Here is a 25,999-nt window from a genome sequence, read left to right as displayed (position 1 = left end):
AATCTAGCTTTTAAACCCTTCAGATGTACTACCGACAAAATATGGGACAATAATAAGGACATCAACATGCACTTCAGATTATTCTCTTTATAACTTCTTGTATACATGGCCATCTTTTATTGCTTCCACTCTCTTACATGAACTTTTTCTAACACTTTAGCTTACTCCTCTGCAACTGGATGTGTTTTTGAATACTGCGTCTGTCCTTAATAAAGCATATTGCCAGTGCAATTGGAAAATTAGATGAGGAGTGGCACTTTTCATTCTAATCCTGTCAAATACACTGCATAAGGAATTATGATTGCCTTTTTCTATGTTGTATATTGGAGAAGTGGACTACTCATACTTAGAAACCTATAATTTATTTCAGTGGCTGCAATATTTACCCCAAGCAAAGATGAATCATGGTAGGACACCAACAGAGAGAACATCTCCTTTGGTGCATTAGCACAAATCCTGTTCTCAGAAATTTCAGTTTGACAATCTCAACAAACATTGCATAAAGCTGCATGCTGGACTGTCTTACCAAACCAGGAAAGAATGCTCTTCAGCCTGTGTTTGGAAGAAGTATCTGTATTAGCAGTTTATTAGTGGAAGATGTTAGTAGACTGTTGAGAGATGACATGAGGAGACAAGGGAATTCATACCTACAAAATGCTCTTTTAAGATTATTCCCTTGTAGCATTTGGATTGGGATTATATAATGACAATACAGAAATAAAGATGAGTGGAGTAAGTATAAAGAAATCATGAACAGATCTAACAAAAAATATTAACAAAAATCTGATGATGGAAGGCTCATATTTAGTTGAATTCTGAAAAATGATTTTTTAGGCCTAAATTCTCAGTGGGGGAAAATACTTTCCTCTAACCTGTACACACATAGAATATAACCTTTCACTGAATTCTTTGATATAAGTATGGAACAATTCCTGTGTTTAGGAATATCTGATGAGGAAATGCGTTATTTCATGCAGCTACTGCCCTGAGTCAGTCTGTTCAAAAACCTGAAATAACAAAAAAGTACAGGTTCAAACACAGAGCTGAGTATATTTCCTGCATTGGCATCTGCCATTTATTCCTTTCCCTTCCCTGACCTCAAAATAAAATATGAGGCAATACAGTTCTGAGGTGATTGAAAGTCAAACGTGAAAACAGAGTATACGAAAACACCATCCCACAAAAAAAGGCAAGAGAGAAAAATAAACCCAAGTAAGAGAAAGATTGAAATGACAGTGGGAATTAAGTACAGAAACAAAGGAAAAAAGCTGTCAAAAATAATTAGGAGGAGAGTAAAAAGCAATCCAAGAGAACTAAAAGAAGTCAGGGGTCACTTTACAGCTAGGTAACTGCATCTGAAAGACATTATAATACAACTCATCTAATCTTCCAAAAATGTTTGTAAGATTTTCTCCTATTTTTATTAAGAATGTCTCAAAATGTACATTCATAGTGTCTTATAGCACCATTAGTCAATAGCCACTGGTGCGGAGGTATCACTGGAAACCGCACGACTGAAGATTTGCTTTGTTTTTCAAACTCAGTCTCCTGCTAATCTTTCTGAAATTTTCACATTTCTCTTTCAGTTTACTACATTTGACAGATCAGTTCCCATTGAAATGCTGGGAAACACCTATAAAAAGTCCCAAGAAGCAATGCCACTATTTAACTAAACTGATGACAAAATAAACACAAATTACTCACCCTCTCTGTTATGCTCAAATAGCAATGATAAGCTCTTTGTAAGTTCGATAGTATACAGACAGAATTATACAGAAATTCAAAAACCTACTAAAATCTTGTGCTTCAGTATATAAAGCAATTTCCAGCCGAGAAAGCTGTAAAGCAAACTCTCTTAGACATCAATTTGATATAAACTTTCTCATACCTTCCTCATGAAAAGTTACTACCAAGGAACAGAAACCGGAGCCAAAATTGGGGTTATTTGCGTGTTACCACATTTCTATGACAAGATTTTGAGTTTGAAAAATAATCTCAGAGGAGGTCTCACGGGCTGATTACCCACAATCTGTGGTGTACAAAACACGCAGGTCTGTTAGCTGAGGAAGTTCCAAAGGCTCCCATCAGATTTCTGTAATTCCTATGACTGACATACTAATCGTTTTGGAGAACGCAAATTATGCCACAGCATTTAGAATGACAAATGACTTGAGCATGTAGCAAGCACCTCAGAGATTGAAAGGGCCAGCTTCATATATGATTGCTCAACTGTGAGCTTTCCTGTCTCTTGTAGTACAAAGAAGCCAATTCCACTTTTTGCCAAAGACTACTTATGTTCATACAGACAGCTGCAACTAGGAAATGCTTTAAGAAGTGTTTTCCAGATACAAAGAAATAGGTTATAAATATTGAGTTGCTCAACTCAGTCAAGATGGAACTGTTTCTGGACATTATTGGAAGAAACTGAAACACCTAATATCAAGCAGCAGGTGAATGGGGGAAGTAGGTGGAGGTCATCATTTTAGGCATCTTTCACATCAGTCCTGTTTTCAATGCCTACGTCACTTCCTGAGAGACAAGGAACCAAGTTCTAAGCCCAGCTGTGCTTCCCATTAAAAAAAATGCATGTTTGCTTAGCAGGCAGGTTTACTTGTATATCTGATGCAAATATAAATAATTACTAATCCCAGGAAATTATTACCTAGAAATACAAGAAAATCCATCAGCTCCATTATATCCATAATATAATTATTTATGGATACAACGGGTTCATTTTAAAGGTTTCTATTTTTAGCTTCTATTTTATTTACTCACCCCCGATACTAAAGGGATTAAATACATCACCTCAATGTCTGATGACTAGTAGAGTTAATAATATGTTTGCAAACTTAGAAGAAAATAATATATATATATGAAAACGTGCTAGCTCAGGAGACATTATAGTAGGAGGTGTATGTGACAATCTTTCAGGTTTACTGTAAATAAATTAGCTGTATCTACATTCTCCAGAAAATTGAAAATTTGGAAAGAAATATTTATTGTGGGACTTGTCAGGCTCCTAACCATAGCACCAAAATTTAACCGAAATAATTTTTAGAAGCTTGGGGTCTTTACAAGTAATAATGAAAACAGAGCTTGATGCAATTAAAAAATGACTAACCTGAAGATGGAGGCCTGAATCTAAAGCACTGCGAAGTGGAGGAGATGACTCGCAGAAGGGAATCCTCTGAAAATTGGAAGGCAAAGCAAAATCTGACAGTTCTTGGCTTCGGCTCCCTCTGGTGGGTAATGCACGCTGCAGAGAGCAACAGAATAGTACTGGTACAGGTAACAGCCACAAAACAAAACAACATCCAGGTTGCTACACTTCTCGTAAAATACACAGAAATACATCAACAGAGCAGCGATTATAATTGAGATCAAAGCTTTAAGCAACAACTCAATACATTTATACTGAAAAGAGGAGATTCTTGTTGAACTGAACTCTTCCAATTCAGATAAAGGGTTTGGCCAAGGTGGAAATCTATTTTCAGCACCCAACAGTTATTAAATTAAAATAAGAAAGTATTTAAACATCGCTTTTTTGACAAGAATATTTTCTAGGATCTCGATTCTTGACTGATACTTTGAAGTCTAAAACATTTTGTTCACAGGATTCAGAAAATACTCATTATTTCACAAATTTCCTACCACAAAGATTCTTCATTTGTCACGAAAGGCTTAGATCCAAAAAAGAAAATCATCCTTTTAAATCTGTGATACCTTACCTACAAACCACACAGGTCTACACATTCACAAATCAAATCAAGTGAAAACTAAAGCAAATTTTATCATTTATATTCTTGAGCACATATCTACGTCCTTTGACAAGAATGATGCACACATTGCATTGCAGAGTCTCAAATGCAGGCGTTATGATAATTTGTCATAATTATAATATTAAAATAAGCATGAGTAGTCCCCGTGCTACAAAAGAGTACTGAAATTTTGGTTATCTCAGAAAAATGCATAGAGATTTTGCAGACATCAGTAACTGTACATTTCTGCTCTCACCACAGTCATCACTGAATCAAATCATAACTCTTGCATCCCTGTTTGATTATTGATGATTACTTGTTGATCTAAAACATCTATTTACCATTGTTTTGTTGGGAGAAAAACAACGTTCCCATCAGAAAACAGTAATCAAGTGTGAAAGCACTGAGAATAAGAACGGTCACACGAACTCATGACTGTCAACGTACTGAAGTTCTTCAATTGACCAAGTCCCAGCTGTTCATGCACAGGACCAACTGAATCAACAGTATAGTCTGTTCATTAAATTACTTCATTTGCAATATGAAGTATCATATTTTCATACACATTACATTTTTGAAAAATCCCTAAGTTGCAAACACACATTTTACATCACAACTTCCATTCTGAAAACAAACAAAACCTTTGAAATTTATAAAAGGTAATTCTTTCTAACATCTCAGTTTTAAAAAGAGAAACCTTCCAAGTTTCAGGTCCAAATAAAGAACCTGATCTCAGAAGCTCTTCACTAGATACGTAGTTTTAATTGGAATTCAAAGCAATGGATAGAGTACCATAGTAACCTCTCCAGAATTAACGTAATGACTCCCCTTTTCCCTTACGCTGCTTCATATTTGCCTCTTACATTAAATAACCTAAGGTTCTCATGGAGTGAGTTGTATTCAGTACAGACCGGCTTGTTTATAAGCATGTGGGACTGTATCCTCCTTGTGGTCCCTACTGACTAATTAATCTGTGAATTTACGTGGGTAGACTGGAGATAGAATGGATTTGTTGTCGACCTGCTTATAACACCCACAGTACTGTGATAAGATATATATGTAAGCAAAACCCACACTCTTGGCATTCATCTACAGAGGTCAAGAGAAAGACTGCTCCTCCTTCACATACATAACTGACTCCATCAAGACATTTGTATTAGACAATATTTGTCCATACAGATACCAGATGATATATTTGAAACTAGGTATATTTGGGAGAGGGTTAGGAGACAAGCTAGAGTGAGAAAATAGCTACACTGAGGTGGCACAGAAAACCTTTAATTTTCAAATCCAAAGCTCGAGACCATGTGTATGGTCAGATCATCAGATCTGCTATCAGGAAATCATTCTCCTACGTCAGACTGGCTGTTATTTTGGATTTTCCTTTGTTCCCACAGCACTGAAAACAGCATCCCTTCTTAGGATCATAGTTAATTTCAGGTTGGAAAGGACCTCAGAAAGTCTCTAGTTGTCCTGCTGAAAACAGGGCCAGCTGTGATCAGGCCAGGATTCTCTCTGGATGTCTTGGCCATAAGGCCAATGCTACTGGTGACACTGGATATCCCGTTTCCAGTCTGCAGCACTCAGCTCACTCTCACAAGGATGGAAATGCTCTAATCTTACTAAACTTAACATGCCATTTCCATGTGAATGCAGTCCCCCATGATAAACAGGAGGTCATTCAATCTGATCCATCTCGTGGTCCTTGCTAACCACCCAGAAAGGGAAAATGGGAAACATACACAAGAGAGAAATCTGATGTGCACAGGACTGAGCATTACAAATCTTTGAGGGAAGTCCTTTGCAACTCTGAGGCATGAAGTTGAAAAGAAATCCAAACAAGCTTATTCTCCCATTGTGAGAAACACCATTCCTCTGTCCAAAAAGAACAACAACAAGCCAACAACAAAAAATATCTACAAAGATTAATCTGCAATCACACAGAGATGAACTTGCTCTAAGACAACAGAGCCAAAGTAATACAAGGAGTAATTAGAAAAAGAAGTCCACGTGCACTGAAACAAGGCTTCTTCTTATTTCCCCTTTATAACCTTTCTTCCTCTTAACTTTATTTCGTATATACTGAGGGTTTGCTCCCCATGAAAGACTATGCCAACTGGAATGAACATTTTTCTAGGCTAGCCTAGAAATTACTACGGTAGCCTAGTTAATTGTGGGTTCATGTAACTACCTTTCTACCCTAAGGATTTTGGCTAATTCTTGCTGGATCAGACTAACCAAAATCCTCACTCCTGTGATAATACAGAGCAGCTAGGAAATTGAAGCTCTTCACATTTCAAGTTTCTATGTTTTCCTAGATACATTTTCCTGGTGGATAAGTGCAGCACATTATCTTTGCAACTTTCACCCATTTCTGTCTCGTGAGATCTGAAGTGATTACTCGATTCCTTCAGGTTGGCCACAAGTAAGAACACTGCAGAAAGGATGCTTACAAATTAAAAAGTACACTGGTTTCGTTTGCTTTCCACAAAAAAACCCTTGCTCAACTGACAGAAAAAATAGTGCTTTCCGACAATTCCTACACTCCTGACGCGAGACTGCTTTCAGCACTGATGGCTGTGCATACAATGTGCGAAATATGGCAGACTGAAAATTGCATTTGTGCGGGTTTCTCAGAGGCACAGCACACAATATACAGGAACCAGAGTCCCGACATGAAGAATGTTTCTCAGATACGGTATCTGAAGAAGCTGAAATAATACAAATATTGATTTCCCTTGGTCTCAGAAGTGTAGTTTGGAGTCCCGTCTAGCAGGCAAGAAAACATGAAAATCTACAAGAAGCAATGCCTGCCCCTTCCTTGTCTTGGGAACAACACTAGCATAGTGATCGGTATCACTGTCTGATAAGAGGAGTGCAGCTCATTTGCTCACAACATATTTGAGAATATCAGTTTAATAGGATACCTTATTTACATGTCTTCGTGCCTGGAATGACAACTGGGTTTCAGCTGGGTGCATGGAAAGGAAACTGAATTAGTACGGCTACAGACAGTGAAGGTAAACAAACATCTGTGGTAAAACAAAGCCATGTTAAAGCCTTATTCAGGCTCAGATGTCACATGGTCCCAGAGCTTGTCTGATCATTTTTAATTAAGAGCACACTGGCATAACTATGCCTGATCCAGAAAACCACCTATGATGACAACAGGGGCTGGGTGGGAAGGGAATTTGCACTTACCTAAAACATTACAGGAAACTATTACTTAAAAGGAAGAGGACACAGACAGGTGAGATATTCCAAATTTTCTTTACTGTGCCATGTTCTACGAGCTTTGTGCTGACAAACAAAATGAACAGCGGCTTGCTGCTGAACTCACAAAGCTCAACACTGCCAAAAATGTGCCAGTTTCCTCGTCCCAGTTGTAAACACTTCCCTTCTCCTCCCAGGAAACAAAAACTTGGAAACTATATTTCTGGGTAAACAGAGAGAAAGCAAAATTGCCAGCAGTCTTACAAGTAAACAAGTAACACTTGCTGACCCATGAACAGCAAATCAAACACTATTATTTCATAACAACATTGGAAATACATATGAAAGTTATCTAATATGCAAACTATGTTCTTAAACCAGATGCTAAAGACGCAAATTTCTCATAACATTGCAGTGACAGGCCCTTGCAGACACACATAAAAATGCCATAATCTTCAACTGCATTAGTTAAGACTAAACATTTTCAAAGATAGACTCATATAGATGCAAACCAAAAAAAGTTTTCTTGTATAATGTATCAGGTGAAGACAAAGAAATATCAAAATATCTAATACCTTTGCTTGTGAGATGTGATGTGTGAGACACAGCTGAGTTCGTTAATACAAAGAACGAGTAGCAATGAGCAGATACGGATTTTAATTAAACATAAACAAACAACTGCTTATAATAATTTGATTATTGATTTACATTGCCTTACTTTCACGTTAGTGCCACTGTTTGTGATGGGGTCATCGCTGAAGTAGGACACCCAGGGCAAATTAAGATGAAGTGATCCGAGCCTTCTACATTACTCTATCCCATCATGCCTCCTCAAGGATTTAAAATGACATGACGTCTCCCCTAAAAAGTCTTTTCCGGTCAATTGTTACTGCATTATTAAGCTTATTTGGTAGTAGTAATTTCATTCTCTGCAGTTAAACAGAATTCCACAGCAAGTATTTTATTTTGTTTGGCCAAAGCCCAGGCTCTTTGCTCCCCTAGGAGAACCTAAGTAGAAGCCTGCAGATTGTAGGAGTTGCATATGCTTAATGGACCAAGCAGTACATTGAACAAGAAAAGGCATTTAGTGTTACTGAGAATTAATCTCTCTGAAGTTCTATTTTACATATTTATTACAGCAATAACACACTCACTTAGGTACTGCTTATCCTATCCCAAGATTCTGAGAAGTGCCAAAACCAGCCATGTTGAACTCATTTCATCACCGAAATTAAAGTTTTTCCTTTTAGGAAATAATCTATTCCTAGTCATTCCAGCTGTGACCTTTTGAGTTTCTAGTCTCACCTACCTTAAGAATCTCAGTGTATGCTTCCTGTCTGAAGGCAAGTGGGGCACACTCCTGCAATATCTTATGTAGCTTCAGGAAAGAGCTCAGCCATTTGCTTTAAGCTTGCTGCCTGTATGCAGGATCACTGCTGAAAACGTTCCTGTAGAATGTGCCATGAAGAGGAGGAAACACAGTGAGAACATTCCGGAAAGCTAAGAGCTTGCTGATCGTAAAACATTATTAAGGGACACAATTACTTCAGGTAGGTGCTGCACAATTTGGTACATAGGCAGATACAGTTCAGAGTCCTGTTGACTCTGTTCCAATAAGTGTGTATCTATCTGAGTTACACCATCTCTAAGATGGGGGGTAAAGTTTCATACTGCCATTTGATGACCCTGTTAAGAGCATTATTAGTAAAGATTCAAGAGAAATTTTCAAATGATGCATCTTATAATAGTTCATAACATAAAGAGAGAAGCACTGCTTCTCATTTAAATAAAGATACCATTAATTTGCAGGTAGTAACGTTGAAAGTAACTTTTCAGACTTAGTATTTCTTTCATGCAAGTGCTTAGCAATAAAGCTTCCAATAATTAAAAGAGTGAACCAATTTCAGACTAATGAAGAATAAATTAATCTCCTTAATGGACTGGAAGGAAAAACATTTATTCCTTAACCAAACAACTTCAGAACTGAAGGATCTAAGCACTAACCTGATAGGCTGCAGTTCAAAAATACTTGAAACAAAATTTCATCCAGTCTGTTCCACGGCTTAAGAAGCTGCAGCTCTTTTTCATATTCACCTGCAGGTTAATGCTTGAGGAATGAAGATGACACATTAAACAGATCCTGCTCATCTGAAACGTTCCAGTTGATTCTTTGCTAGATTGCATTCCAGACGTTTTGATTATTTGCCAGTTCCCAAACAGTGTTGAGTAACATCTGCCTGATTGGCCATCCAACTTTTGATTCCCCACGAGATGCAACACATAGCATTTTCTTATGTTTATTTCAGTTAGTTTTATTCTAGCAGTTATACCTTTAATTTTCCTTTTATAATATTCCTGTGAAGACATGATCATCGGGCTTTTGCCCAACAAAGCCTGAAAGTAATGAAGAAAAAGAACACATACATAAAGGAGAAAAGTACAATCCTGATTCACATGTGGCATAAAAGCTAATCCAACAGATTTCTTACAGTGTCAGGAATTTACTTCATTATCTCTTCTCCTTTCACATTCTAGGTTTACAACATGCACTTTCTTTACACAGTAAAACCAGTACATACTGTACCCTCACAAAAAAAAAAAAAGAATCCCCAAATTAAATACAAACAATCTCCAAAACATTACAACAATGTTGGAAGTCTCATCTCTGACACTTCCTCAAAGCTTCCTGATGTTGTAAAACTGCGAGGTCATCACTTCTGATACCATCTAGAAGCTCCCCCTCATGTCGATCAGCTGGAAGTTAGGACTTCTTTCTTAACAGCAGTTGTATATTTGGGGATAGGATTCTTCCATTAATTCATTTCTACCTGCCTTTGAGTCTAGCACAAATAAGCATAGTTTTTTTTTGAACGCAGATGAGAGCATCTCTACTTTGAATTTACATCTACATACTACAACCTAAAACTATTAGACCATTTACTCCATTAGTACGATAAAGGACACATAACCAGCTTTCTGAAAGAACACCACAGCAGCACATGAGTATCAGCTAGAAATAATTCAGTGATGACATCACATAAACGTTTTCTGTTATCTACTGAATTGGCCAAACTTGTTCAATAATTAGACATTTGTTTCATGGCATTCTTCACATTTAGATATAAAGATGCTGCTGGACCATTTTTTCCCCCCGATGCACACATTTCTGACCATGTAAGCAAGACTATGATAGCTCGTTTTTCAGGGTAGACTTTTTTTCCTCTTCTTTCTCTTCCAGTTTCCTGGATGGGAAGCAAACAACAAAAGAAGACAATTCACCTGAAGTTTCAACCAAAAAAACAATGAGAACCCCCAACTTTCCCAGTTGAGCATTTTTTTGTCTGTTTGCTAGCAACATTTGTAGCAATAACAATTAACAGACAGTCCAAGAAGCATATCTCCATAGGATCTGGGACTGGTTTTATAATGACACAACTTGACATCCTCGGAAAATCTAGAAAAATTTTCTCTCTGGACCAACATGGTACATCGGTGTGTCCCCTAATTATTGCTCTGAGTGGATCACTGTCTGGATTTCTGTTGTTCACTTTTTTTCCCAAGAATAGTAAACATATCTGAGCTGCATGGCAATATGCCACTGTGAGAACTGTTTTTTGTTTGTTTTAATGTTTTTTTTTCAGATCTGCTTGGAGGCTGGGGTTTCTTTTGAGCCACTCCCCGAAATGAAGATTAACTTGGAGATAAACTTATCTTTAATGTTATAGTGGACCATGTGTTCATTTCTAATTACAACAGGTTTTTGCTGCTGTATTTTTCCAAGAGTGCGTCAGCACTCTATTTTTTGTCTTACTGTTGACTATAAAGAGTTGCCAAGAAAAGTATTTCCATGGTTTTCAGTACTAGCAGACCCTCTTTATTTACGTGGAACTTTTTCAGTTTCTCTGGTAAGCATCTCTGGAGGAACGACTCCCTTCAGACAGCAGACCAAATGTGCCCCTATTTTTAAAGTTGCCTGAAAGAACACCTGGACCTCTGTCCAAGCTTGCAGCTTTTCCTTTGTATTCTGGACAAATAAAATGCTCACGTAAGTAATCTAAGTATAATACATATCAAAGTACCTACAGAGGAGGGCAAAATTCTGTATCATAAAGACACACAGTTTTCACCCAGGTAACTGGGTGACGTATTATATTATATACTGTCTGCACATTATATTACATACAGTGTGACACAGACCGTGTTAGTTTCAGGTGTGAGTAGTCAGTACCACTCAGTAGTTAATGTAATATTAATTTTTTTTCTTCTTCCTCCCATCAACATATCCTTCTGTATAAAAGCTATGAGGGAAGCACGCAGTGGCGCTAAGTACCATTCTTGCACATGCTGGGAAGAGAAGGAGGGAAGGGTTATTCTCTCTCTAGAGGTACGTACTGAAAAAGGAGCTGGAGTACACTCATCATGCCATGAAATTAGGCTAAAAAAGGTAACAGTAGTTAAAGACCCAATGTAGAACTCTTATAATTAATCCACCTGATAAATGAAAATTAAATGTTAATTTAAAACATCATTTGCAAACCATTTATGGATGGCTTTACTAAATTTGAGCTGCAGGATGGCTTTTCAGGGATGATTTCTTACTTTTGCAGTAGGATTTTATTTCTCAGCACTAACTTATGTTTATCCCCTAGCGATTTTTGCAGTTCAATCAGTTAGTTCAATTTTTGAAAGAGACAGTTTTAACATCTGATGTTTAAAAGCGCACGAGAGATAAATATACAAGTGTTGTTTATCAGAAATACCACAGAAGTGTGGAAAAAATACATTTATGAAATACCTTTAAATACATCTTCACATATGCATCTGTCTCATCACTTACTTCTGTAGGGTACATGCCACTGGCAATGATATCTGTAGAAGTAACAATAATCAACAACAGACAGAAACTTTCTTATTTACACTACTCAAAGAGTACTGGTCGTGCTTTCTGCAAGTAATATTTTAATATCTGAAACCTACAAAAATGCTAAATGGACTAAATTCATCCTAATCGGAACAGTCTCGCTATCAAATAAATTTTGGAAGATATGTGCATTGAATCTCCATGAAGAATGAAGACATTAACTTTGGCAGTTGATCTTGAGATTGTAAAAATAGAGCTGTTCCACAGAAGTCAATTCCTCAAATAGGTGCTCTTACTGTGAATTGTTATTGTTAGCTAAACCCTGACTGTTCTCTGCCACAAATAATCTGATTGGCATAAACAGTCATTAGCATGAATGAACAGAATGTTCCAGCTGTACACAATTCCCTTCACCAATAGGAAATAAAGCAGAGAAATAAAGCAATAAAGAATGGCTCTCACTTCACTTCTGATGGTCGCAGTCCTTAGTTTGAAAGCATGCTATTGTAAATGTAGCATGAAGTGATGACTTTTGAAAAAAGGAATCCTTACATAATGCCTCTGTGCGTTTTGCCATTAAAAAAGTATTTAAGAACTACAGCACTCACTATTCCCATGTAGCAAATAAATCCCCATTTATCTCTGTTAAACTTTCCTCCATCAAAGCAGAATATACTAGTACTACCACACACACAAATTTTTGAGCACTAGAGAATCTCACAAAATTAATTTCAGGTTGACATCTGGATTTCAACCCAAATTTAATTCCAACATGACCAAGCTGTAATGATATAATAACAGTTAAGTTTTACGTACCTGGCCAGTTCCTCCACTTTGTATAATAACTACAAATGCTTATTTCAATCATGTTTGATGTATCATGTTGTATGTGAAAAAAGCTTTTGGGCGTTAGCTAATATGCCATTATACAAAAAGACCAAATCTGTTAGTGATCTGCTCTAGGGAGCAGTAGTTTTAGGCACAACAATGCTGTCTGTATAGCAGTGAGCAAGCAGCTTCCATTCCCCTAAGAAACATGATCTGTAAAATGAGTGTAATAGAAGAACCTTATACTTCCTGGATTTTGCAAAGACACGTTAAAATTTGATGTGCCACCTTGATATTATGCTATGGATTCATCATGCAGACAGCATTGCAGAGAGGATTTCAGCCCACTGAGCTGATCTCTCCAAAATCAATAGGGAACACAACAAAACAGATTTTGAATCAAGAGATCAGTAGATTTCTCTCACTTTACTGCATAGTTTATCCTTAGCTACAAACATACTTAGCAACAAATAGCTTTTGGCAAGACTTGTTAATATGTTGTATGAATACTTGCTATGATTGGATTTTCCAAAAACCTCCTGGCAACTGAAGGCCAAGTTATTCCTCCATATTCCTGAAGGAAAAAGCTACAGTACAGAAATGTCATGATACTCTTAAAATTATACTCACTTCCAGTAAATAACTTTTCTCAGCATGAAGTTTCTAACTCTCTTTGACATCCCTCTACCTACTTAAGAATCATTTGACTGTTTTGTGACTGTGACTTTATACAGTGAGTATGCATACACACACTGTCCCATGACTAATCTACAAGTGGTATTTCCATAATAAAAGTGACAAATATTATCACATGTGACTCAAACTCAGATTAAAAATTCTTACCATGCTTAGAAGTTTCGAGGAAGAACTTCTTTTCCATAAGCTGCCCATGTGTTTTTTTGTAGAAGAGTTTAATGACAATGAAGATAAATTATGTAAAGTTTCAAATGTTTCTTTTCCTTTTAATTGACTTTTTTCCACCATTACACTGCTTTCCCATTTCCATTGGGAAACCAGAAAATTCCAGTTGAGACTCTTTCAGGGATTTCTTACAGCATTTTTCAGGAAAAAATAAAAATCAGCAGAATGACAACAGTAGGGGCTGCTTGCAAACATGCAAGTTACTTCTCAGTGGGTATCAGCAAGTTGCAACCTTCCAAGGTTCTAGATCCCTGAGTTTTGTGCAGAAGACAGAAGAACCATGAGATATAAAGGGACCAAGAGATGAGGGGCTATTTATGCTGACTTCTCAATAATAGTCAAACAGCAAAGAGAAATATCTACCCAACTGCCATTTGGATTACTAGGTTTCTCACTTATCGGTTCTCAAACACCTTCAGATCATTGCAACATTCATTTCCTCTGCTTGCTTAAGTTGCGTAACTTATTTCACTATTCCTCTCTCACCACCACTGGCACACACAGGTTTCCCTGGTAAATATACATCAGATTTCAACACACGAACTTCAAAAGAAAATGTTATTGCTACCAGTACTTGTGTTAAATCATTAGACACACAGAAGTATTTTTTTCCCCAAAAAGAGGGAGCAGGATAGAGAAAAAGTCTTTTGTTTTCCAATACAGCCTCCTTTTCTGGTCCAGTTTTCATGTCTTGCCTTTCTAGAGGGAAGCTATCTTTATTAGCATCATACTGTTATACCAGCTTATTGCATCAGTTTCTCAGCACAAGGTTTCAGCATTTTGGGGAGGGAAGAAAAAAAAAAAGGATAATTGAAACATAGTATCCAAAATAGAGAAAATTTATTTAATTCTTAATGGCATAACTGCTCAGTAAGATGCTGCCTCTGAATTCTACTCAGCAAAGATTTCATTACCTGGAACAAACTTTGTAAACATTAACCTGTACTTTGTAACAGACTGTTCCACAGAGCAGGAAAGCAATTCTTTGGCTTAATGGGTCTTGACACATTTGTTCAGATTAAGCAGAAAAACAGTGGCCTTTTTTCAAAATACACTCTTATGGAATGGTACTGAAAATGTACAATTGCTTCCTGTCCTGGGAGTTTCCTTCAGTATTGCTGTCCACTTCTTAATAGTAGCATCAGACAGTCTTAACAAGGCAACAAGTGCTCCTGAACAGTTGTACAGCCTCTGTTCTTTGAGGACTTCAGCGCAAAGCTAGAAAAAGCCACTGCTGATCCATGGTATCACAAACACCAGTCCTGCTTTGAAAGGGAGGCTGGACCAGCTGACTTCCAGAGGTTCCTTCTAGTTTGCACCTCTGTGATCCAGCATGCATTTACTAGTCACCGTAAAAGAACTTCTAATTCTTACTTAAAATTTCACTCTTACTTTGTTGGTAAACAACTACTAACCAATTATCTTCCTGTATTTTGGAAATGAAGGTATAAAGGATGGTCACTACCACGAAGGCAGCCACCTCACTGCATCTGTTAAAGCTGAAACTTCTGCAAATGCCACAGATACAGCAGCTCTGCTGAGAGACAGTAAAAGCAGCCCGAGATAGGTCGGTTGAACTAGACTGTCCTCACAAGCTGTCAACAGAGTTAAATAACAGCAGTGAGGATATGACCTAAAGGATCCTTTAGGATATAACCTAAAATTATCCAAGAGTGTTTATATGCCACAGATCCACTGCACAGAGACGAGCTGAAGCAGGAGCTAAAGCTACTGAGATCCGGTCAGTTTTATTAAACCAAATTCATCTGCCTCTGCATATTGTTGTCCTGTTTCAAATGCCCACTTTCTTCCAGGGACTGTTTTGTTAATTTTTATTTTTTCTGTAAAGTGAAAACTTACTTTCCCTCTCAGAATTATGAGCATATGGAAACTCAGGCTCTTGTACCACTTTCCTACTAGCAGGAACACTAGGAAGCAAAGCACTAAGCATCTGCTTGGATGCTACTGGCGGTGAGAAGCATGTAGTCACACCACGAAATTTTTCTATCCATTCTTTTTCATGTAAGTATCGCACAGGTAGCTTTAATTTTGGCATGTCCTTACCTCTGATTGAGACCGATTTCCTGATTTGAGTGGATTTTTAACTTTAGCACTATTTTCATCTAGGAAATAAATTTCTATAGCACATCTTGTACTTTTATCATCTAAAGATATATGGAACAAGGGGAAAAATCATAATCATGCTGTATGCCAGTTAACTGAAACTTGGTAATATTCTAGTGTTGATCTTCAGAGAAGAATGTAGAACTGATAATGCTGTAAAAACTTATTATCTATAGAGGCTATGTACTTTCCATCAGATTTTTATCAATGGGATGCTACAATTTCCCCACATAGTTATAAAAATCTCTCTCTTCAAGGTCAACTGAACATAGCTTTTCTATAAGTAGTAATCAAATGGATCCCCTACAGACAGCAGCTCTTTAGATAGTAATGCTTTCATTACATTTGTTTTTCCTGCAGGAAATCATAAAATGCATTACTGACAAAGACACTTACTTGATTTAAAGGAAGATACTGCTCTGAACAGTGACTCCAAACAAGACTGTGTTTATTGCTTCTCAATGATGCTATAACAGATACTTGCTGCAGAAAGAAAATATTATCTGTTCTTGACTATCTTCCAAACTCATCGTAGAATGACTTTTCCCTGTCACTGATCATTACCAGTAATAAACACACTGCAGATGAAACTATGCCCTCAGAGATATCTGTGCAAGCTCATTACTCTCCACTAAGGCTGTGCAGATATAGTTTGGCTGTATCTGTTGTTGCTGTGACATTATCAGATCCCACAACATAAGCAACTTGCAGTATGCAATCACAGTAAGTTATCACATTTCTGCCATATTGTGAAGATGAATACATAAAACACATACTACTGTATCAACAATAATAAGTATGAATGATCAAATACAGCGGCAAGGGATAGCTAAGACTTTAAAACAAATGAGAAACTTTGAGTCTAACATAAGACACTGGTATCTGGATTTAGATTCTCACGTGTCTTACATAATTCAGCCACGTGGAGTCACTGCTCACTTTGCTTTGAATGAAAATGAGAGAAAACAAACAGTTAATTCTTTCACCCTCGTAAAACATTCTAACATCTTTTTTCAGTGCTAGTTGACATGTTTTTGTATAACTCAATGCTAAGAGTACAACAGACTTTCTTTCAGAGGTTCTTCAAAGGGCTCAGAAAGAATGACAGGAAGCATAGCAGTCAAAGGAAGAGAAATTCTTCTCACAGTCATTGAGTAGTCCCATTCTGAAACAAAGCCAAAGCTATGTTGGTGAAAGAATAAAGTGGTGATGATAGAAAGAAAATCTATGATCCTCTTGTCTTTTGCCACATCCCAACCTCGGTCAGAAATTTATAGCTCTGCAGCTGTAAGCTTTGCTTTAGTTATTTTTTATTGCCTCACAGCAATTAAGACTTCTCTCCTGTGGGCTTCCTTCCTCCTCTACTTCTTCCTCTAATCCATCCAGAATTGTCACACCTCTGGTATTTTATCTGTTGAACAAACATTTCCTTCCCCCACATTCTGCTACTAGGCACAAGTGCTGAGGGAGCCATACCATAAACCACACAACGCAGCTGAAGGAAACAATTTCCAGAGGGGGACTATTCTTGGTGCAGACCAGCTCAAATGATTTTCGCTGCACAAAGTTCACAGTACAATCTGAAACCACTTGTGTTGCCTTGGCTAAAAGGAGCTCAGCCTCCCTCTGCACTTCTACCAAAGGTCCTATCCATTTCATGAAATGCTGGCATTTTGCCTATCCTTCTTTTAGTCACCAAAACCTAATTACTCACTGGCCAGGTGTGCTTTAAATGCCCACCCCATATACCACCAGTTGCAGCGGTACTGCAGACAGTCTTGATTTCAGCATCAGCTCTGTAAGCCTACAGGGATGAGCAGCAGATGCCAAGTACATACTAATGATTAATCACAGCTGCCAGCACTCCACCTAACCTTCTTAAAGGCCATCTGCATTATTACCTGGGATTTGATGCACCACAGTGCAGTAGAGCTTCTCTGGTTTTGGTACTAAAAGCACTGAACAAACTTGCACTTAATATCATGCAAATATGACTAAAGATCACCTTTCGGTCTCATCCAAAGAGAGAAAGGTAGAATTCCAGTGCGACAGTGACAGCCCTTGTGCTTCTACCATGCACTTTCTGTTTTTCAGATGTCCATAGTCATATGCAGCAAGAAATGGACAGATTTTGAAAGCCACTGTGTTTGAGGCACCAAATTGTTTAATCACAAAAAACGCATACACCTTCTGCTAACAGCTCCTGTAACTTGAGGCTGCAAAGGACGCTGCCTAGTGATGTGCAACAGGGCGCTGCAAGGACTGAGAAAACAAACAAAAAAGGAGGAGAGGGAGTAGAGATATTCCTCCCTCTTAACAACAAGCAAACCAGCCATAAATGGTGGGGTTCATCCCTCTCCTGCTGAGTGGCAGAAAACTTTTGGAAGAAGAAATTTACATAAATGTTCTGCTTTTCACAGTTGGAGAATTCAGTAAATTTGCTTCTCAACACCTACATGATTTAAAGAAAAATATCAGTATACAGAACAATAGTCAGTACGTTCTTAAAGTGTAATCCCTGCTTCACAGGCAATGGATCGATCACAGAACAACAGCTTTCCAAGGTGCCAGGAATATTAGCCAATTCAAACATGCACTGAAAGACCAAAGAGAGAAAATGATATTTTGAGTTAAATTTCAGTTAAAAAAGATTAAACTTCATTTAACCACTGCCATCTCAATTTTCTGCACCACAAAAAGGTGGAGGAGGTATTTTTCAACAGCTTACTCGGTCATGTTCTCTACATATAGACTTATGTATAGAAAGACACGTAGATCTGCATTTCACGATAAAAATCATTACTTTCCCACCCCTCCATTTCCAGTGCCCAGGCCTCTCCATTACGTTAAGAACTTAGACTTGTAAATGACTTTCTTCCCAAGCATTACGCTACAATATAAAACAGTTAAACTAAATGAATTACCTTTCAAAAATGGCACAGAAATGAAGAACTGATACACATAATCCCAATGCAAAATATTTCCTGTCCAAGTAGACTTCAAAACACATGTTCTAAATTCCAGCTAAAAGAACCAGAAGAGATTGCTAGGACATCTTCCTACAAGCACATGATATATAAGCAACCAAGAAGCTGAATATTTAGGCTTTTCACAAGGCTAGCAAGTTTGCTGTTACACAGAGTAGCTTTATAAAAGCTATAGACGTGGTTCTTATTTTTCCTTCCCCTGTGCTCCCTAAACTACTCACGTAAATTGTCATGGCAACTTGACTTAGACTCAAGGATAGCAAAGGCAAGTCGATTCCCCTTGGAGAGGTTTAGAATAGCAAAAGCTCAATCCATTCTGATGCTGGCGGAGACTAAAGCCCTTCCCCGTTCCATGATCACAGACCATGCTGACTTCTTGCTGAGGCATCGCTCCCAGACAATCTTGCTCAGGTTGCAGCCATAAGCCTCCAGCCTAGGTCAAATATGAGAATGAATCACCTGGAGGAAGTCCTATCTTGGGTACTTAACTAACTCTTACTAAATGTGATTTGAGTTCAGAAAGAAAACAGCCCTTCCAAAATTAAGCGTTACATAAGAAATAATAGTATTTTCCTTATGAGAGCACATATATTTACTCATTGTAACCCTACAGTTTGAGCAAAAGCAATCATTTCTTGCTGGATGACAACAGTACAGACCATATTTCTTTCAGATCTCTTCACAGCCTCTTCTGAAGAGTGAAAACATTGAATTTCTTCTATTTTTTCCCTCCCCGTGCAGTCAAAACACTTCATGCAGCTTTTTTCTTCATATATTTATATTTCCATATATAAAGATGATAAATATAATATTTCCATTATATACAGATTAGCAGTAATTTTAGAATATATACGGTAAAACTGAAATAATTTAACAGCATACGAGAACTGTAGTAATAGTTTGTGTATAAGCTCTCTTGACATAGCAGTAGCACAAAAACTTCCAATCTGACAGCAGAAGTCCTAATTTGACAGCCATGTCAACTATCCTGTATTGGCTGCACAGGCTCTTATCTGACCACCACTGATCAGAGCATCCAGCCTGTGCCTCTGATGTTCACTAAGTGCTTTACATAGCGTGTACAGCAGAATATACTCTAAGAGACACTGGACTTGCTACGATAGCTATTTTCTTGTTTCTCACTGGAATGACTAGTCCTTGTAAAAGTAACAAACACAGCTACACTGAAATGTAAACATATACTGAAAGAGCGAAAGCATCTTTCTGCCAATCATTAGGAATGCTCTCTCGGTAAGAGAAAATCCTTTGCAAATTCAAGTGGAGCCCTGGAAGTACAGCAGGCAATACATGAATTCGAAAAACAAAAACACATACGACAGCAGATAAGTATGTATTTATTAAGGTTCATCTCAAAACACACAAAAATAATAAAAGGACATTAAGGCATCTTGTATTCAATAACCATTCACATGGTAAAGATGACTTCTCTTTCTGATAACAAGAGAGCAGACTAGAAAAGAAAAAAGTCTTCCCAACACATTTGGCAGCGCTGACTCGTCACGCTGTTCCACCATTCAGCCAGCAAACCCCTTCAAAGAACGCTCAGTGAAAGAGCTACAAAATCTAACACCCATTGAGACACATGCTAGATAGCACTCTTTTTTCCCCTCAAACACATGACCTTCTGTAAAGATGCACACTGGAGAAAGACTAACAGATGCATACTTCAGAGAATAAAGAACGCAGATTCATGTTGGAACCACTCATTTTTGAGTAACTAGAGTACTTGTCCTTGCTTTCACTAGTATTTGCTACTTCAGCCCATAACTACTGAAAAGAGAACAACAAGTTCTGCCTCATGATGCAAAAATTTTTACGCTCTCCTTCTACATTTGTATTAGATAAACAAATGACAAAAGTTTTGTTTCTATGGAATAATTTATTTTGATGAATTTATGCTGTCAAGTGACTAATCACTGTTATAGTGCTTTTTTCTTCCATTGGAATAACAACATCAGGAAATGTTTACAGTATCATTGGGTTCACTATAAAAGGATTTTACTACAGAGTAAGATATAAATTAATAAACACTGTATATAGCACTATTCACTTCACCACATTCACCCTCTATATCCTTTGTCACATTTTTACCTTCATTTAAGGCAAGTTTAGTTTTCGAAGAAGACCACGTAGGCCCTAGACAAATTTTTGTGACTAGGTCTATGAGTTAGGAAATTGAGCTTTATAAAACGTTCGCTTCAACAAATAAGAAAGTTGTTAAGAGAAAGATGGTGACCCGAAATTGCACTGTATTAAGAGGTTGAGTTTCCATGTACCAAAGTCCTTTATTCATCATCTTTAGAACCAGTTTTGCTTAACTATAGAAGAAACACAAAAAGAAAGTGTTCAAAGTTTAGACTGCCATTCCATTTATTAGGAAACAAGAACAACATTATTTCCATCTTACATAGACCGCATGTATATTTAATTAATAATATAAACTGAATATGCTACCGTATCAGGAGATTGAAACGCACCAAAAGTTATTTCTTAACGTTAAGCACTAAATAAGCTTATTTCCTGAACCTGAAATTCTATCTCCGTATATTTTGTGAACTACTTTCAAAAATACAAAATGCAATTGATTTTAAGGAAAAGCAAACAAAAAAAACCCCAAACCAACCAACCAAGCAACCAACCTACAAAAAACCTTAGGGTACTAGATCTATTTAATTTGAAGACCTGGTCACCTGCTCTCCAAAATAAAACAGATGCAGCAATTGAGGAAGTATCTCCACGCAGCTCTGGAAGAGTTCCCGTGTAGAGATTTACACAATACAAAACCAAATATTAACTTACTATTTCTCTTTTTTTTTTTTTCCTAAATCTAATTTTATAACTATTAAATATTGTGCACCTGTTGGGAAACTTATCTGGAATCCAAGTCTTCCACTAGAAACAGCTACTTTCAACTCAGGGAAACTGCCTACAACCACTATTATCATTTGCTCACTGTCATTTAACAACAATAAGTAGTTCTGGGCCTTACGCTGTGCAATTACAGTTGTGCAAAATAAAAGTCTGCCATCAAAATTGTCAAGTAGCTACACTGATTTCCACTGAACAAGCAAAGCCAAGAAAGCATTTGAGAACTACATAAATTAGAATTTAAAATGAGCAATAGTGTTACTACTGCTTACAAATCTTTTTGATATTAAAAGATAACTTGAAAATACTTACATGCTGGATGTATACAGATACAAATCAGATGCCATAGTGAAATCCAAACAAAGTTGGAAAAAAAAAATCAGATTAGTTTTCTTCAGATGTACAAATCATTTCAAATGCACAGAGGCAGGATGTTCGTAATACCGCGTATCATATAGTCATACTACCTTAATTACGTCCACCCAGTTCCATCCTCGAGGAAGCTCTCCTTTGTGATCTGCAGAATAAGAAGGTTTTATTTTCAATGCACAAACAAAATGAATTAAAACCAACACACAAAATTCTGAAGAGCCATAAATCTTAATTTGTCCATTACAAAGCAACGCAGACAAAAAACATATTTATGTCCTGAACGCTTCCTGTTCTTCAAAGTAATTCTAATAAAAGTGCCTCAAGCAGTCCACCTGAATTAACAGACAACTCTCAAATGAGTTGAGTGAATCACTAGGGATGCATTCTTTCAACAAAAAATTCACACAGATTTTCCTATCTAAGGTCCACATTTAGAATGCCCATTATGGATTTAAATTAGGTAAATTATACATAGAAATTGCAATAATGGGGTATAATTTTTGCTGTATTGACAAAGCACTACCTAGATCATTATTAAAAACTGAGCCTAAAAATATAAAATTCATCAGCAGAGTTAGTCAAAATACTGAACGCTTTTCTACAAAAAACGTAATGTTTCACTGAAAGCACAAAGTGACTGCAGAAGCACCTCTACCTTGAGGATACAAACTAATTAAAAGGTTTTACTTTGGGTTCCAAGCAAATATTTTATTTCAGAAATTACATTTTTAATAATGTGAATTACTTCTCAGGGCCCACCAACAAAAGATATATATTGAAAGGGACTATTACGATGTGCTTTCCCCAAACGGTAGGTTTGAAAACTTCGTTTTTGTCACAAATTGAAATAAAAAAACTGAAATTACATCAATGACACCTTGAAGTCCCTACTCTACAGGAAGCCTCTTTTGCCAGAACTATCATCTCAGGCATGAATCGTAGATCTTCCATCTCTGCTTGCTTTAGATTAAAAACAGTTAATCTTGTAAGCAAGAGACTACCAATTCCAACTCTACCAAAATGACACTGCTATTAAATTTTGACTCTTGTACAGCAACAACCATAACAATACTACAGCGGACAAACCTGTTTTGTCGGCTAGCTTTCTTTTCTGGGTTTTGGATAATTGTTCCTTTTTGTCTTTTTTCTTATTTGCTGGTACATCAGGAGTTCCAATAGCAATACTATTGCTTACTGAAGTCTGAGAAAGGTGAAAATTGTTGTTAATGTTTTGCATGCTAGTTCACCTATCACACTCCAGAATCCGGTACAAATACAGAGTAAAAACACAAATTCCTCTGTGTGTGATTACTGTGAAAAAGAAGAAAAGCCATCAGCAGTCTGCAGCTTTTAGTTAACACACAATGATCACAATAGTAGCTTTAAGAACCATGAAGAAGAGACTGAAATTATTCCCTTTCAGAGTTGCAAGGGGCACTTCTTACACTGTCAAAATTTGATGGTGAAGTGTGATTTAGTCGGAAGGGATTCAGACTTCCAAAATACAAAAATCACTCCTTTTTTCTCAAAGTAAGTCTGCAGCATGATAACAGCCAATAAACAGGAAGCAATACAAGAAGGCAAACACAGAAGCTGCAAAACTTGCTGAAGATCCTGAAGGTACATTTATGCAATTCACAGCATCCCAGGAAACTTTCAATAATTGGCACCTGAGCAGACACTTTTAATCTATTCCAGCTCTCTTCAGCTTTGTTTCTGTTCCAAGTCTCCATTTCTATGTCGCTTTGTAGGACAAAACTGCAAGCCATACACATTGTGCTATGACAGCAAAATAACAATTAAACATGACAATTATTACCACAGAGCATTATAGCACCATAATCTATGGGCCACTGTTTAACCATGAACATGTATTAGTCAGCATACTGGGTATAAATTTTACATGTAGAACAATGAAGTACTCTGAGTTTTAATAATCACTTTTGTAGTTTTAAAAGTGAGGGATTAAAATGTGAATTTATCTACTTACCACAGTGTTAACAGGCTGATTTTCCATGAACAACTCTTTATTATCTTTGGCATATTCAAAAAGTGTGTATGTCATAGCAGTTCCAAGATTAGCTTCAACTTCTACCATTAATTTATCCAATATACTTCGTTTAATAGCTGAAGATCTGAAAAAAATCATAAAACTCATCTATAATCTAGACAGAAGAAAAAAAGCTCATCGACCAAAAAGCCCCCACATGTAAACCTAGGGAGTGAAGCTATCATACGTACTTACATTGTGTTGTTGAAGAAAGCATCCATCGATATGACTGGTGCTGTTTGTGGATATGTTTCTGGCCAAGAAACTTCTATTAGAAAGGCTTTGGGATCTCCATTTTCACCTATCTGAAAGGAAAGAGAAAAAAAAATCAGAAAGCAACAATTTCCAGTCACTTATCAAAGATTACATTGTCAATACACAAGTCTCTCTTCTCTAAGACTAACCAAATTACTTAAGATAACAACTGTTTATTCATAAAGTTGCTGGTCAGAAATTAAAACTTTTATCTAGACATGAACATTAGTCCCTAACCCACAGTTTTTATCCTAAGAAAAGCAAAATAAGTGTTATATATATATATAAGTATATATAAGTTTATATATATATATAACTTAAGTTTTATGTATGTTCAAGGCCAGGCTGGATGGGGCTTTGAGCAACCTGGTGTAGGGGGAGGTATCCCTGCCTATAGCAAGGGGGGTTTGGAACTAGATGATCTTAAAGGTCCCTTCCAACCCAAACCATGCTATGATTCTATGATATATAAAGTTATTTCATTTCCAATGTCTGTACGAGTACAGTGTAGTAGCTGACATTTGGTAGCATCTGGCATAGAGGTGAAATACATAAAACTTTAAATCAGGTATCTGCAACATTCATCAAGATATCATCTACACCGTAGCTGTCCAGCTTCCACCAGCATCAAGAAGAAAACCAGTAACATGCTTTACATACAAGTTCTCCTTTTCTCAGGAAAGCACTGTGCGCAATGAGTAGATCCATACAGAAAGCTGCACGACCATGTTCCTCCTTGGCAGTGCTTCTAAAAATTGGGTAGCCTTGCTTTAATTGATGCTACGTTTCCTCAGTATCTGTAAAGACTTTTCTCTAGTCTCAGTTTCTTAGCACACTGATTAAAACAAAGATGTTCTGTATGCGTGAGACACATCCGAGACCAGTGAGACAAACTAAATCTTTTGACTTCCTCACACATTTACTGTACCATGCCTTCTTAATCATAAAACTTAGTGTCAGACAAAGGCAATAAAGCACATATTCTTTCTCAGGAATGATGCGTTACTGCCGTTGCCTGACACTAAGTTTTGTGATACTTCAATTGAGTTTTCCTAACTTTATAGACTTTTTAATTAAAAATAGTTGACAATTAAAGCCGGCAGAATACAGAACGATGCACTCCAGGCTCGTCACGACCGCTCTTTTCAAAAAATATAGTTTGCTTGGAACAGTGATACCTGCGTCAAGGAAAGCTCGGGTCGCTCCTGCGGGCAGCCCCAGCCGGGCACCGCAGACCCGCGCCGGCACCGGGTGACGCCGCCGCACCGAATGTCCCGCAACAGCGGCCTACGGGCACAGCCGTGCGGTACCGCGCTGCCTTACCCTGTACTGGAAGGACACCGGGCTGAGCTCCCTGAAGCACCCGTCTCCTTCGTAGATCGAGCGCAGCGCCTCCAGTTCCATCTGCGGGAGGGGCACAGAGCGCGATCAACGACCGCGGTCCCTCCCGGCAGCCTCCCCGGCCCCGCACCTCAGGCTCTTCCCGCCTTCTCCCCGCCACGCGCCCCTCCCGGGCCGGTCTCCCTCAGCCGGGCGGGAGCCAGCCCACCCCTCACCTCACCTCCTGGTCCTCATTGGCCGCCATGGCGCGCGGCAGGCACCACGCGCGCACCCGCTCCGGGCTGCGCGGCCCCGCCGCTGCCACGCATGCGCGAGAGACCAGAGCAGGCCCCGCCGCTATCGGCATTACCTTCCCGGCTTCCTCATCTCTTCCTCCTTTCGCTGACTGGCTCCGGCGCGA

The 25,999-nt window shown here is 37.9% G+C and overlaps 1 protein-coding gene across 7 annotated transcripts; it reads right to left on the bottom strand.

Annotated features, from left to right (window-relative positions):
- RWDD4 (RWD domain containing 4) lies at positions 17,852–25,979 on the bottom strand. 7 transcript variants are annotated; one of them, XR_002437814.1, is made up of 9 exons: positions 25,820–25,979; positions 25,582–25,662; positions 24,199–24,308; positions 23,944–24,088; positions 23,040–23,154; positions 22,049–22,098; positions 21,894–21,896; positions 18,630–19,125; positions 17,852–18,301 (listed from the first exon to the last, which is right to left on the bottom strand). XR_002437814.1 is itself a non-coding variant. In XM_021393836.1 (9 exons), exons 1-8 carry the CDS (start codon positions 25,943–25,945, stop codon positions 18,943–18,945), a joined length of 813 nt encoding a protein of 270 aa, XP_021249511.1. In that variant the 5' UTR covers positions 25,946–25,979; the 3' UTR covers positions 17,852–18,301; positions 18,914–18,942. The 7 variants fall into 7 exon arrangements, 6 of the variants coding, with proteins under 6 accessions (XP_021249511.1, XP_021249510.1, XP_021249514.1 ...); XM_021393836.1 differs by having other exon boundaries at positions 18,914–19,125; XM_021393835.1 differs by having other exon boundaries at positions 17,852–19,125.

This window comes from Numida meleagris, chromosome 4 (genome assembly GCF_002078875.1).
Source record: "Numida meleagris isolate 19003 breed g44 Domestic line chromosome 4, NumMel1.0, whole genome shotgun sequence".
Taxonomy (NCBI): domain Eukaryota; kingdom Metazoa; phylum Chordata; class Aves; order Galliformes; family Numididae; genus Numida; species Numida meleagris.
Note: the sequence above shows the minus strand (reverse complement) of the source record. Positions and strands in the feature narration are given on the sequence as shown.